Here is a 15,607-nt window from a genome sequence, read left to right as displayed (position 1 = left end):
GAAACTTGGCCATAAAAAAGAATGACATCTTCCCATTTGCAACAACATGGATGAATCTAGAGAGAATAATGCAAAGTGAGTCTGAGAAAGACAAATACCATATGATTTCACTCACATGTGGAATTTAAGGGAAAAAAATGAACAAAGGGAAAAAGACACAAACCAAAAAAACAGACTTTTAACTATAGTTATTCAAACTGATGGTTACCAGAGGGGGTGGGGTGGGGAGGGTGAGTGAAATAGATGATCAGGATTAAGAGTACACTCATCATGATAAACACTGAGTAATATATAGAATTGTTGAATCACTATATTGTATACCTGAAACTAAAAAATAATAATAACAATAAAAATAATTACAGATTGGTATCAGGGTAATGCTGGCCTCACAGAATGAATTTAAAAGTTTTCCTTCCTTTTCCATTTTTTAGAATAGTTTGAGAAGAACAGGTATTAACTCTTCTTTAAATGTTTGACAGAATTCAAACCTATGAAGCCATCTGGTCCTACTCTGATTTGTTGGGAGTTTTTGATTACTGATTCAATTTTGTTGCTGGTTACAAGTCTGTTCAAGTTTTCTATTTCTTCCTGCTTCAGTTTTTGGAGGTTATATGTTTCTAGGAATGTATCCATTTCTTCCCTGTCCAATTTGTTGGCATATAGTTTTTCATAATATTCTCTTGTAACTGTTTGTATTTCTGTGGTGTTTGTTTTATTTCTCCTCTCTCATTTGTGCTTCTTTTTTGGGGTCCTTTCCCTTTTCTGTTTGATAAGTCTGGATAGAGGTTTATCAATTTTATTGATATCCTCAAAGAACCAGCTCCTGGCTTCACTGAAAATACTAATTCAAGGGTATACATGCACCCCGATGTTTATAGCAACATTATCTACAATAGCTGAATTATGGAAACAGATCAAGTGTCCATCAACTGATGAATGGATAAAGAAGATGTGGGGTATAAATTACTAAAATGTATTGTAACTTTACAAATTAAGAATAATTTTTAGGCCATTAACTAGTCTTAGGGGAATGTTATTGGAATTGAATCAATGTGCTATAAAATGCAAGTAGCAATGTCAGAGACTTAAGACTGATGACTCAAAAAAAGTACAATATATGTTCTGTCAATGCCTTTTTGTTTAACCATTTTGTCTAACTATTTTATTTTAAATACTATATTCTGTGGATACAAGGCAGACACACTAATCAGGTGACATTGCTTTATTCGGCTCTGTAGATGTTGTTGATCAGTAATTAATTTCTGTTGTGAAGAATTTGTTAACAAATCCTGAATTTATGTCTGATGGAGAAAAATAAACACTGACCATATTTTTATACTTAAAAAAAAGATGTGGTATTTATATATATACAATGGAATATTAGCCATAAAAAATGAAATCTAGGGGCACCTGGATGGCTTGGTTGGGTGTCTGACTTCGGCTCAGGTCATGATACCATGGTCTGTGGGTTTGAGCCCCACATCAAGCTCTGTGCTGACAGCTTGGAGCCTGGAGCCTACTTCAGATTCTGTGTCTCCCTCTCTCTCTGCCCCTCCCCTGCTTTTGTGCATGCTCTCTCTCTCAAAAATAAATAAACATTAAAAAATTTTTAATTAAAAAAAATGAAATCGTGCCATTTGCGATGACATGGATGGGTCTAGAGAGAATAATGTTAAATGAATCAGAGAAAGACAAATACTATATGATTTCACTCATATGTGGAACTTAATAAACAAAACAAATGAACAAAGGGAAAAAAAGAGAGAGAGAGGAAAACCAAGAAACAGACTCTTAAGTATAGAGAACAAACTGATGGTTACCAGAGGGAAGGTGGGTGGAAGGATGGGTGAAATAGGTGAAAGGGATTAAGAGCACACTTATCATGATGAGCATTGAGTAATGTATAGAATTTGAATCACTATATTGCACACCTGGAACTAATATTATTTGTATGTTAACTAACTGGACTTTAAGTAAAAACTTTAAAAAATCACAGGGACATTAACCAGGGACTGAGTTTCAGCCATCTTTATATTTTTCCTATCTAGCATATGACGGGTCCTGAATCAATGCTTGCTTAAAGAGCAAAAAAAAAATATGTAACAAAACTTTCCAGATATAAAATAAAGTTTTATGGTGAGCAATGTTTTCTCCTTGGATGGAGAAAACAGGCCCTCCTGTAAAGTGTAACTAATGACACCTACTTCACAGGACCATTGTGAGATTTAAATGAAATCATTTATGTTGCCCCATGGGAACTTGCTTGTTATATGAATTTTGGTCAACTCCTTTCTGATTCCATGGAATGATTCCCACTATAACCCTTAAGCCAGACGGTTCCAGCTTGTAGCATCAATGCTTGCTTATAATATAACATGTTAAATTTACATTTAAAAAAACTAGTGGGAACCATGCCACTTTTAAGATTTGTTCATCTATTCATGTTTTTCCATTCAACAAACTTTTATTAAGTATATGCCAAACCCAACTCTTTGTGCTGAAGATACAGAAATAAACAAGGTGCTACTGTGACCTTAGTAAAGACAATAAATAAGAAAGCAAAGAGCATTTCAATGTAAACATTGTGATAGAAGTGTACAAATGGTGTTATGGGAACACAGAGGTGTATGCTTTCCAAACAACCCAGTGCTTGTCCCAGTGTTCAGTCCTGTCTATGTATTTCTGAAGGCCACTTAGGGCATCTCCCTATGTCTAGGGGGGCTATGGTTTTAAATAGCCCCACTGATGGTATGCTAGGGAAGAAGTAGAGCAGAGAAGATGAAAGGGTATGAATCAGACAGAGCTGGATCTACATCTCTCCTCTGCTTTTTATGGGTGATCTTGGGAAAGTTACTAAATAATCTAGCTTTGGTTTTCTTGATGTTTTTCAAATATGACAACATGATCGGATGTTCTCTGCTATTATAAAATAGCAGGGATCACATCTCCAAAAATGAGGTTTCCTTGGAATGGCCAATATATTTTTAAAATTTTTTCAAAGATGCTACCACCACACTATTCAGCAACACAAAACAAGATGTTTGGAATTACAGAGCTGGAAAGAACTTAGAGATCATCTGATCCAAGCCCTTCATTTTATAGACAAAGAAACTGATAACCATGAAGTTGTGTGACACCATCAAGGCTGCTCTCATACTTGAAAGGAAGATGGATGTTTTTTATAATATTTTTGTAGCCATCTTCAAGTGCAAAATCCTAGCTGACATGTTAAAGTAAGAAAAACATACAGCATACATTCCTAATCACTAAACTGTCAGTGAAAAGAATAGTCTATACAAAGGCTAGCTGCAGTTAGTACTTTGCTGTGAAAGTTGGAAAACTGTGTGCAGCATATTCATGTGAACACATTCTTAAAAATGACTGTACTTTTACAATTATTGAGAACTAATAAACCTAGAATGTTTTTAAGCAAATTTAATGTGTTCAATAGTTTGTTAATTGGTTGATTTCTTTTTCAAACCAAGGAACAAAAGATACAGTAAGTAAGTATAAGAAATACCTGCCCTTGCGGAAATTGTTCAAAGTTAATGGCCCCATCCTAGGGGTGCCTGGGTGTCTCAGTCAGTTGAGCATCCAACTCTTGATTTTGGCTCAGGTCATGATCTCACGGTCGTGGGATCAAGCCCTGTGTTAGGCTCTGAAGTGAGCATGGAGCCTTCTTAAGACTCTTTCTCTCTCTCTGTCCCTCTTCCCTGGTCATGCTCTCTCCTTCTAAAATTAAAAAAAAAATTAAAAAAAAAAAGCTAATGGCCTCATCCTAATCGTTGGGTCATAAATGGAGGGCAAAAAGGTTATAGAATGTATGGACTCTGAAATCGACTGGGAACATACAAATGTTCTCCATTTTGTCTCTTCATTGAGCATGAATGGTCATGGGAGCCTCTGAACCTACCAGGTTCCAGAACCACCAGGAAAGATGATGCATTGTCACATGTAAAAATAAAACACTTGTTCTTGAGTGCATCTTTCCACATAAGAAGAGGTAAAGTAACCCCATCAGAAAATGTTACAGTAGAAAGAAACTAAGAGGCAGCATTTAAATATAGCCAGAAACAATTTCACAGAAGAGGTGAAAATGATATTCAAAGTGGGAAAATGACCATTAATTTGTTAATGTTAAGCCATTATTAAAATGAAAACTGAAAATTGTCCCAGTCTAATTCATTCAATGAAGAAAAATTATTGCCTCCAGAAGAGTCTTACTCTCCTGTGTTTTCTGCTTGTTGTGTTTAAAATATTTTTAAATACCCTCTCCACATTTTTATAATTTCCTAAATAGTGACTCTCGACACAGGTTTTTTAAACATTTATTTATTTTTGAGAGCGAGACAGAGACAGAGCATGAGTAGGGGAGGGGCAGAAAGAGAGGGAGACACAGATTCCGAAGCAGGCTCCAGGCTCTAAGCTGTCAGCACAAAGCTCAATGTCAGGCTCAACCCCATGAACTGCGAGATCATGATGTGAGCCGAAGTTGGCGCTTAACTGACTAAACCACCCAGGCCCTCCTCTATTATCTTTTAAAACCTTCTTCATTGCTAACTCAACCAGAGTAAATTCTGTTATCTGCAGTTAAGAATCCTGATGGATATGCACTGCGTTAAAAAATTCTTTTAAGCCCAGTAATTTTAGTATATAGGTTCTTATCCATTTATGAAAAGAGTAACTTTACATGCTCAATGCAGTCTACAACGTTTGCATCTGATCATCGTTCTAGGAAAACACTGAGTGAGGAGTGCTAGAAGATTTTTATACTAAGGAAAAGGATGAAGGATTTTTAGGGGGCCATAAATTGTATTTTACAAATTATCATCTATAAAAGCCTATAATTAAGCCAATGCGTACAGCAGGAATACTTAGTTGTTAAAGTCCGTGGGTGTGATCCAAACATTATATATATCTTATTGATGCTCCCTTTTGAATAGAATACAGTGAAAAGAGATAAATTAAACAAATGTGTATGTCTGCAACAGAATAGATACTCATATGGCATATACATAAAGTTTTTATAAAGTGTGCAAGCATTTAAACATTAACAACTTCAAGTACGTTAGAAACGTGTAAATGGGGTTTAAAGAGATTTATTGATACTTAAGATGAATACAGTGCACAATAATGCCCCAGATGTTTTTATTTCACACTTGTGACTTAAGAATAACTAATAAAGACTACGAACTATGAGAAGAAAATTAAACAGACACATAATTGTTTCTTTCCAGTTTGTATCCCAAGTTATTAAAGCTCAAATTTTAGGCAAGAGCTTAGTGGAGATGCTACATAAATGCTACGGCTCCTATACGAAAACCTTCAATTATAAAACATTATAAATCATGTGAAAAGAATTAACAGCAAGTCATCTCCAAACTGAGTAGAATAAAGAAATTATTTAACCTCTTGGAAGGTGCTTCGGACACAACTGTTCCTAGAACTCTGCTCTGAAATGTTTGAAAGTCAAAGTCAGACCAGGAGGAGTGTTTGGAAGGAGGCCAGGATTTTTAAATTTTAATTAGATGTTTCAGGTTTCGTGGTGTTAATTATTTCAAATGTTACTAAATTATTCTCTGCTCTCGGCCTGGAGAAAGGAGATTCCAAGTGAGTTTGAGAGAGGCAGGAACTCCCCAGGAGAGGGCAGCATCACATAAGGCGACAAAGGAGACAGTGGCTCGGACAGCAAAGCAGTGTTCGGGGAGGTTGACGGGGTTGCGGAAGAAAAGACATCCGAGAGGACAACCTCCCGGGGTTTAGAAATGGAAGTCAGAAAACTGCCAGAGAGAAATTGGAACAGTGCTAATAAACATTTAATTTATGAAGTTTAGGGACGCCTGGGTGGCTCAGTCGGTTAAGCATCCAACTTTGGCTCAGGTCATGATCTTGCAGTTTGTAGCAGCTCAGAGCCTGGAGCCTGCTTCAGATTCTGTGTCTCCCTCTCTTTCTGACACTCCCCACTCACGGTCTCTCTATCTCTCTCTCAAAAACAAATATTTTAAACAATTTTTTTAAATGAATAAAAAGTTTATAGGTGAGTAGATGACAGATCATTGTGATTGCTGTCGAGACTATTTTCTGAGGGGAGAATCTGCAAATACCTTGTGGTCTGTTAAATGCAAAGGCTCTTAAGGATATGAGAGGATAACATATTTGGAATGGGTGTTGTTCTGGAAAAATTCCAGGCTTATATACTCATAGAATAAAGGACTGAGACTTGGGGCTTTAGTGCCTTGTTCAGTCTCCCATCGTTCCCCGAAGAGAGGAGCTTTGGGATAACAGCTGATGGAGAAATGCTTGATTCTGGAAGAGAACAGATCCCTGGAGCTGATAGAAGATTCTGAGAGGCAATAAACGGAGGGAAAGATGTTGTCAGAGAAAAAGGAAAGAGGCAGAGAATGGCTGGCTGAGCTGGAGCAGGGTGGAATCAAGAGAGACACATAAGAGAGATAGTCATTTGGGCCAGCAAGTTGCCAAGACGTGCTGATTGAGATAAGAACCAAAGGATAGGATGATGAGTGGGTCCTCTTTCCCTTGTGCTGTTTTCAAGGTTCTGCACCAAGCACTACTGAAATTGGGGTGGTGGCAGGAATCCAAATAATCAATGTTAACTTTGTGAACGCATCAAGGACAGAAGCCAGATACCTTCTGTCCTGGGTTGCCAATCTTGTCCATCACCACTTGGATCCTCTCCTTCACTAAGCAATATGGAATGACTGCAATCCTCGTCTTGGTCAAACTCCTGCAGTATCAGGAAAGAGTAACTCAGTTATTCAACATACTACTTTGTTGACAAAGTGAATATCGATTTTTCTAAGCTAAAGTTTCATACCATGGATTCCTTTTAAATTAGAGGAAGTATTTAGAACTAAAATAATGGGAAAAGTATCTGCTCCTGGAGCACCAGGCTCAGAGAGATGTGGACATGATTAATTGTATAACTGAAAATGAAGATCAAAGCTAAAACCACATAGACACATAGAAATTCAGTATTTTACACTTTTTTATCATGTCAGTGTCCAGGCTGCTAAGCTGCCACAAATTCCATCTGGGTGGGTAACTGGAGAGAATCCTTTGGCCACAGCAGTGAAAAACCCCAAATGAACGTGGTCTTTTCCATAATGCCTCCCTGGGGCATCATTCACAATTGGTGAGGATGGAAATCCCTGCCCCATATGGAAGCTACAGATGTAACTCTGGACTGAAAGGAGGCAGTAAGGCTTATTAAAGTTTTCACTGTGACATCTTTCTGATCTAATTATGGCACATAACCTCTCAAGGAAGGAAAAACTTCCTTTTTATCCTCTAGAAAATAATCATTATGTTTAAAAAACATGGTAGAAAACCAACCTGATTTATGAAAAGTACTGCTCTCTAAATAAGTGTTTTCTTATTAGAATTTATTGTTGTTGACAGGTTCCTTCATTAGAAGTTGTTGCCGCTGGTGATTTTGCCCTATTTAATGTATCAAACAGCGACAGATGCAAATAGTAGTTAAAATACCCCATCATAACCCAGAAGTTACAATTAGCTCTCTGGTTTCTATGATCTGTTATCTATTACCACTATTTAAGAGAACTGTTGGATAAAGTCTTTGCCCTAGGCTCAGATGCCTGTCACACAGGTGGGAAGTCTATCATTCTGATATTTCGTTCATTCATTCCCAATCAAGCTTGGGAAGTTTTCCACTTTGTTCATTTTAATTATCACAGAAAACAATCAAAATAAAATCCTTTATTTACGCTGCCATTAAAATATTTTAGGTATTCAGGGGCACCTGGGTGGCTCAATATGTTAAGCGTCTGACTTCGGCTCAGGTCATGATCTCACAGTTCATGAGTTTGAGCCCCGCGTCAGGCTCTGTGCTGACGGCTCAGAGCCTGGAGCCTGTTTCTGATTCTGTGTATCCCTCTCTCTCAGCCCCTCCCTTGCTCATGCTCTGTCTCTCTCTCTCTCTCTCTCTCTCTCTCTCTCTCTCTCTCAAAAATAAATAAACATTAAAAAATTTAAAAAAAAATTTAGGTATTCAACTGTAATAACTTTATAGTCCTACCTTTTACATAGCAGCAGTACCTGCTTTTTAAAACTTTTTTTTTTTCTAAGTAGGCTCCATGCCTAGTGCGGAGCCCAAAGTGAGATGTGAACCCATGACTGAGATGAAGATCAAGAGTCTGATGCCACTTTTTAAGCCACCCAGGTGCCCCTTTTAAAAGCATTTTATTAGGTTCCTGGGTGGCTCAGTCAGTTGAATGTCTGACTCTTGATTTTGGCTTAGGTCATGATCCCAGGGTTGTGGGATAAAGCCTAGCGTTGGGCTCTGCACTGAACATGGAGCCTGCTTAAGATTCTCTCTCCCAATCTCTCTCTCTCTCTCTCTCTCTCTCTCTCTCTCTCTCTCTCCCCCTCTGCCCCTCTTCCCCACTTGGACTCTCTCTCTCTTAAAAAAAATTTTTTTTTGTAATAAAGCATTTTCTATTTCCTGGCAAAGGAGGTACCCTGTCTCAGACCATCCTGGTTGTCAGTGGCAAAAAAGAGATGGGGGCTGGTTCACCCTAATACTAATACTAGACTGTTGTGAATTTCACTGCTTGCTCTTTTCTGCATTTCAAAAATTCTGTCACTGTGTGGCAAATTTCTTCTCCTTTCCATGCAATTACAATGGTTGGGGGAGGTGTTCTCTTTTTAGACTATATAGAAATACAAAAGAGCATTTTTAAAATGCACTAGAGTGGTGCCTGGGTGGCTCAGTCGGTTGGGCGTCCAAGATCAAGCCCTGTGTCTGGCTCTGTGCTGACAGCATGGAGCCTGCTTGGGATTCTCTCTCTCCCTCTGTCTCTGTCTCTCTCCCAATAGTGCTCGCTCTCTCTCTCTCAAAATAAATAAATAAAAATTTTTAAATGCAGTAGGAAAAATCTGTCATCTTACAAATAAAAAAGCAAACACGATTAACATAGAAATAATATTTCATCTTTTTCCTAAGTATTCAAAAATACAGTTGCATCACATCTTATTTTGTCCAGCCTTTTCACTTAAGGCAAGTACAAATTACATAGCAATTTACTAAGTAAACATCATTTTAATGTAATTATAAATTCTTTCTCTCAACAAGTATCTATCAGAGGGTCACAACAATGTTTAGTAAACCCCATGAGTCTTACAATACAAGCCCCATAATGCTTATTAGTCAGTTTTTAATTCTTCATTATTACACATAGTGCTGTGGACACCCATGCAATTAATACCCAAATTTTTATTATTTCTTTAGAGTAGGTTTCTAGATATTGAATTATTGATCCAGAGAGTATGAACATTTTTAAGTTGTTTTACACATACTACTTTAAAAGTAAAGTTTCCACTTAATGCTTACACTCTACCAGCAGTTCATGAAGGTGTTTCACTACATCTTCTCCCCGATTTATCAATTATCATCACTTTTTATTTTTAGTACTGTAATTTATGGAAGTGGTCATCTTGTTGTTTGAATGTGCACATTGTGATCAGTAGAAAAGTTTGGAGACAGTTTCACATGTTTATTGACCACTGAATTTTTCCTTTTAATAGATATAGTCTTGTTCAGATCCTTAGTCTGGGAACACTCTTACGAGACCTCAAAATATATTCCTACCATTTCATATAATTACAGTGATTCAATTAAATTTTTATGATAAACTTTGGCAAATAGCAGCCTTCATGTGGCAGTGTTAATATATAACTGGGGGGTGTCTGGGTGGCTCAGTCAGTTAAGTGTCGGATTTTGGCTCAGGTTGTGATTTCACGGCTCATGAGTTCGAGCCCCGCACTGGGCTCTGTGCTGACAGCTGACAGTCTGGAGCCTCCCTCAGATTCTGCATCTCCCACTTTCTCTGCCCCTCACCCACTTGTGCTCTGTCTCTCTCAAAAATAAATAAACATTAAAAAATACACACACACACACACACACACACACACAACTGGCTCTCATGTCAGGTGTCTATGTTGATTAATGAGCTGTGATCAGTCTCAACTGCTCAGTTCATTTATTAGTTGGTCCTTTAGGAAAGTTGAAAGATGCAGAGTGTGGGCACACCTACCAACAAAAATCCATTTTGATGACTAGCATCTACACATGTAGGGTCAGACACTCCTCTATGCAACTTATATATATTAAATAATTTAATCCTCACACCAACTGAAGGTAGGAATTATTGTTTTCTTTTTACACATGAGGCCCAGAGAGGTTAGCCAGTGGCAAAGTCAGGATATACACCCAAACTCTGAAGTCTGGTTCCAGAGCTCTTAACCCCTCTGCTTTCTTGCAACCATGGAAAGTTCAAAACAAAGAATCTCAAAAAGAATCAGAAAGAAAAGAATCAATAACGGTAAGCAAAATTTAGAGAAAGGATACTGAAACCTAATTTATAAGTTTTGCATGGGAAAAAATAAAAGGTATGTGATACCTGCTAGTATCTGACAAAAATTTCTTCCATAGAATAAACTGAAAAACCGTAAACATCACACAAACCCAAAAGGATGTAGGGAATAATATATGTTTTGAAGGCTTATCACGGAAACGAAGACTCTAAAACAGAAACAGCTCTGGATTCTCTAATTTATTTTAGAATGCTAAATAGGAAAGACTTTAAGATGTACTTGGGTGCCACAAGGACAACTGAAATAATGACACTCAGTCATGAGTGAAGAAGAGAAAATATTAGAATAGCACATCCCCAGTATAAATGGATTTCATAAGCCACTGACAATGATGCAGGAGGTGACAATAGACTAGAAAAAGTATAGCATTCTAATCAGCAAACAACAGAATCTCAAACATACAGAAAAGAGGCATAGAAATCATACATAATTAAATTTGGAAGGAAGAGTCTCTTTACATGAAAGGAGACTCAATTCCAAGTACTGTGATTGGGAGAGGCTGTAAAGTCTCTCAGAGGCACTCCTACAATCAAGGCAGCTGCTTATATTTGTAAACTATGAAAACCTATTGCAGACCACCAAAAAGAAAAGCAAGCTTTCATTTAAAGAAAAGAAGTGAAGGATGACCTTGGGTTTTACAATTTAAGCCTTAGAGAAAGCACTAGAGATGAAAAGACAAGTTCAATAGTCAGAGTCTATTTCTCCCTCAGAAATGAGTTCAAAGTTATTTCAACCATAATAACAAAAATATAGAGTGAGGTTCAACAAAAGTTTTTAAACTTTTTTTGCATGAAAAAAATGTACTAATATAAAGGGATGTTTAGTCCTTTTACAAAAGAGAATTACTTAAATATGCCACAAAAAATGAAAAGCAAATGTGTTTTTGTTTAGCAATTTCTAATGCATAACAGTCACTTAAAAATTTTTTTTTAACATTTATTCACCTTTGAGAGACAGAGAGAGACAGAGTGTGAGCAGGGGAGGGACAGAGAAGGAGACACAAATCGGAAGCAGGCTCCAGGTTCTGAGCTGTCAGCACAGAGCCCAACGTGGGGTTCGAACCCATGAACTGTGAGATCATGACCTAAGCTGAAGTCGGACGCTTAACCAACTGAGCCACCCAGGCACCCCAGTCACTTTTTTTTTTTAGTTTATTTGTTTATTTTGAGAGAGAGAGAGAGAGAGACAGAGGGAGAGAAAGAGAGAGAGAGAAAGAATATGAGTGGGGGAGAGGCAGAGAGAGAGGAAGAGAGAAAGAATTCCAAGCAGGCTCTGTGTGTCAGCAAAGAGCCAGACTTGGGGCTCGATTTCAAGTACTGTGAGATCATGACCTGAGCCAAAACCAAGAGTCAGACACTTAATGGACTGAGCCACCCAGGAGTCACATGATGGTCACTTTAAAGACTGATCTCTAGGTATTTTATTTCAATTACTATGTAATATTAGTAACCAAAAACAACACAGCCTTTACGGTTGTGACAAAACCTGCTGCGTAGCAGGGTTTCTCAGCCTCACCACCTATGACATTTGGGGATGGATAATTCGTCATTGTGGGGCTGTCCTGTGCCCTCTAGGATGTTTAGCAGCATCCCTGACCTCTACCCACTAGATGCCAGTAGCACCTCCACCCAGCTGTAACACCAAAAATGTCTCCAAATGTTGCCAAATGTCCCCTGGGGACTCTCTGTTGAGAACCAGTGTAATAAAGCAACTGTGGTTTGGTTTTTGGTTTTAGCCTGTTTAAAAAAGTTGTAAAAGAAAAATATTCAAACAGTATGAAATATGCTATTGTTTAATATTAAAAAATAGTAATAGTAGTATTAAAAATAAACATTTCCATTCTACCCCATCCCATCTCATGCCCAAGAGGAGTCTTTTTTTTTTAATTTTTTAAATGTTTATTTATTTTTGAGAGAAAGAGAGAGACAGAGAATGAGCAGGGGAAGGGCAGGGAGAGGGAGACATAGATTCCGAAGCAGGCTCCAGGCTCTGAATCCTCAGCACAGGGTTCAACACAGGGCTTGAACTCATGAACTGTGAGATCACGACCTGAGCAGAAACCAAGAGTTGGACGCCCAACCAACTGAGCCACCCAGGCGCCCCAGAAAGAGAATCTTGAGCAGGCTCCATGCCCAGCACAGAGCTCAGATGTGGGGCTCAATCTCACAACCCTGAGATCATGACCTAAGCCAAAATCAAGAGCACGATGCTTGACGCTTAATCAATTGAGCCTCCCAGATGCCCCACCATTACTTTCAATTTAAGTGTAGCATACTTTCAGAAAGTGCATAGATTCACGAATGTTTATAAACTGAACATAATTGTGAAACCAGGACCCAGACCAAGTAAAAGAATTCTTACACATGATGTAAGAATTAAGACCCATAAAAAATAGATAAATTGGTTTTCATCAAAATGAAAAGCTTTGGGGGGTGCCTAGGTGGCTCAGTCAGTTGAGCATTCTGCTCTTGATTTCAGCTCAGGTCATGATCTCACAGTTCGTGAGATCAAGGCCAGTGCTGGGCACTGTGCTATCAGCATGGAGCCTGCGTGGGATTCTCTCTCTCCTCTCTCTGCCTCTCTCTTGCATGTGCTCTAACTAACTAACGAACCAACTAACTAAATAAGAAAAACTTCTATTCAATGAAAGACCTGTTACAACGGTGAAAATAACAAGCCAGTTCTTCTATTGACTAGTAGAAAATATTTGCAAATGACATATCCAGAATATATAAGGGATTCTTTAAACCCAACAGTAAGAAAACAAACAATCCAATCAGAAAATAGGTTAAAAATTTGAACAATTCATGCTGATGGGGAATAAACCCATAGAAAAATGATGTTCAACATCAGTCATTAGGGAAATGGAAATTAAAACCACAATGAGATACCACCATACTTCTACTAAAATGGTTAAAATAAAAAATACTGACACTGCCAAATGATGGCCAGGATACAGAGATACTGGATCTCTCTTCATTGCTGATGGGAATATAAAATGATAGAGCCACTCTGGAAAACTGTTTGGCAGTTTTTAAAAGGGTTAAACATACATTTGCCATATGATCCAGTATTTGGATTCCTGGACATGTATCCTAGAGAAACGAAAACGTATGTTTATATAGAAATCTGTACACAATCGCTCATAGTAGCTTTGTATATACTAGCCCAGAACTGGAAACAACCCTAAATGTCTCTCAACAGGTGAATAGTTAAGTAAACTGTAAACACCTGTGCCATAGAATACTCCTTAGCAATGCAAAGAAACTTGATACAACTTGGATCTATCTCAAAAGCATTATGCTGAGTAGAAAAACCAGTCTCAAAAGTTTATACATATGAGAATTCCTTTTATATGACAGTCTCAAAATGACAAAATTATGGAGATGGGTAACAGATCAGTGGTTGCCAGGCGTTAAGGATGGAGGAGGGTGTGGCTATTAAGAGGGCAGTAGGAAGGGATTCCCTTGGGGTGACAGAACAACTTTGTATCTTGACTGTGGTGATTGAAGGGATAAACATCAAAGAACAGTACACTCAGACACATGCGCAAACAGAAAAAACAATGCATGCAAATACTAGTGAAATCCCAGCAAGGTCTGTAGCTTAGTTAATTATAATGTGTCAGTGTCAATTTCCCAGTTTTGACAACCTGCTAGAGTTACGATAATAGTTCCCTTTTGGGGAAGCTGGTGAAGGTTACACAGGACTTCTATGTACTATTTTTATAGGTTCCTGTGAATCTGTAATTATTTCAAAATAAAAAAGGTTTTTTTAATTAAATTTTTGTTTTTTTTTTTTCTTTGTTGTTTTGGGATGATTTTTGGAAGGAGAAAAGGACTCAAAAATATTTACCATCTCCAAAAGTCCTCATTATTTATTATATTATAGTCCACACCTCATTAACTTTGTAAAATAAATAATTTGTGGCCATATTGTTTTCTTACCAAAATATAGAGCAGCAATACTTTTACCTGTCTGAGCTGTGTTAATTTTTGTAAAAATTCAAAAGGTACAAATGAATACACAGCACAAAGTCATCTCCAATTCTCTCCCTATAGGCAACAATTGTTACCATGTTACCAGTTTGTTGTATATCTTGGGTATTGGTCCACAGTTTTCTATGGATTACACTGTTACTAGTACTGTTACTGTACTGTGAGGGACTTCATGTGGAGTCATTCATCATGGTGGGGAGCCGGGGGTGACCAGGGCCAAGAGGAGGCACCTTCTTTGTGGTACCCTGTGATGGATTTGACATGATCAGATGAGTGATCTTCTCCTTTTCCACATGAACACACATAAACACAAGCTGCATTTTATTATTTAGTATCGGTTCAACTGCAACAATATCCTGTGGTATTAGATACATACACACAAAACGCAGGAGACTCTGAGCTGACTAGCTAATTACAGCTCTGAGATTAAACTTGTGGAGCACTGCCTTATTAATTTTGCTTTTAATTACCTTATGATTACATTTAGAAATAAATTATGATATATGATTGCTGTAAAATATTCAAGCAACACACATGAGGTAGTAGATGGAGTAGGTTATCCATTTTTTGTTAGTTTCTTTTTTTATATAAGTTTATATATTTATTTTGAGAGAGAAAGTGAGCAGGGAAAGGGCAGAGAGAGAGAGGAAGAGAGAGAGGGAATCCCAAGCAGGCTCCTCACTGTCAGTGCAGAGCCCAACACAGGGCTCAAACCCGCATGACCTGAGCCGAAACCAAAAGTCCAACACTTAAGAGATTGAGCCACCCAGGTGCCCTTTGTTGTTAGTTTCTTTAAAGAGAACATCTTACCTCACTGCTGCTGATACTTTGCAAGATTATATTTTGGTTTGTAGTAACTGTCATCCTATCAGTTGGAGAAGAGTTAGTATCATGACAAATATCAAGCAATGATTCAGCATGTCTTTCTGCCAAAAGAAATAGAATAATGTGTTTTGATAAGACTTATCTCCATCAATTTCATCAGAAGATCTAGCTCTGTGTTCTAAGACTGGTTCCATTCTGTCAAAGATTTTCCTAAAATAGTGGTCTGGGATCCTGATGAAGCTTTAGGCAATACTTTTCACAGGGAAGGATGTGAGTGAGGATAACAAGGGTCCACAGAATGGATGTGTTTTTGTTTTTGTTTTTAAGTTGGGCAAAGCTGCCAAGTGAAACCCCTAACAATGGGCTGGAAA

The 15,607-nt window shown here is 37.8% G+C and overlaps 1 protein-coding gene across 2 annotated transcripts in view; it reads right to left on the bottom strand.

The window, feature by feature from the left end:
* The window catches only part of MAP3K19 (mitogen-activated protein kinase kinase kinase 19), a 62,221-nt gene that overhangs the window by 20,070 nt on the left and 26,544 nt on the right, over nucleotides 1-15,607 (bottom strand). For both annotated transcript variants that reach the window (XM_019454544.2, XM_019454573.2), the window contains exons 6-7: nucleotides 15,222-15,337; nucleotides 6,649-6,745 (exon numbers count right to left, since the gene is read on the bottom strand). In XM_019454544.2, coding sequence (XP_019310089.2) covers nucleotides 6,649-6,745; nucleotides 15,222-15,337 — 213 coding nt within the window. The remainder of the gene's footprint in view (nucleotides 1-6,648; nucleotides 6,746-15,221; nucleotides 15,338-15,607) is intronic.

Source organism: Panthera pardus, unplaced genomic scaffold (genome assembly GCF_024362965.1).
Source record: "Panthera pardus isolate Hobbes unplaced genomic scaffold, ASM2436296v1 HiC_scaffold_10, whole genome shotgun sequence".
Classification (NCBI taxonomy): Eukaryota; Metazoa; Chordata; class Mammalia; order Carnivora; family Felidae; genus Panthera; species Panthera pardus.
This window is presented reverse-complemented; position numbering and strand designations above follow the sequence as displayed.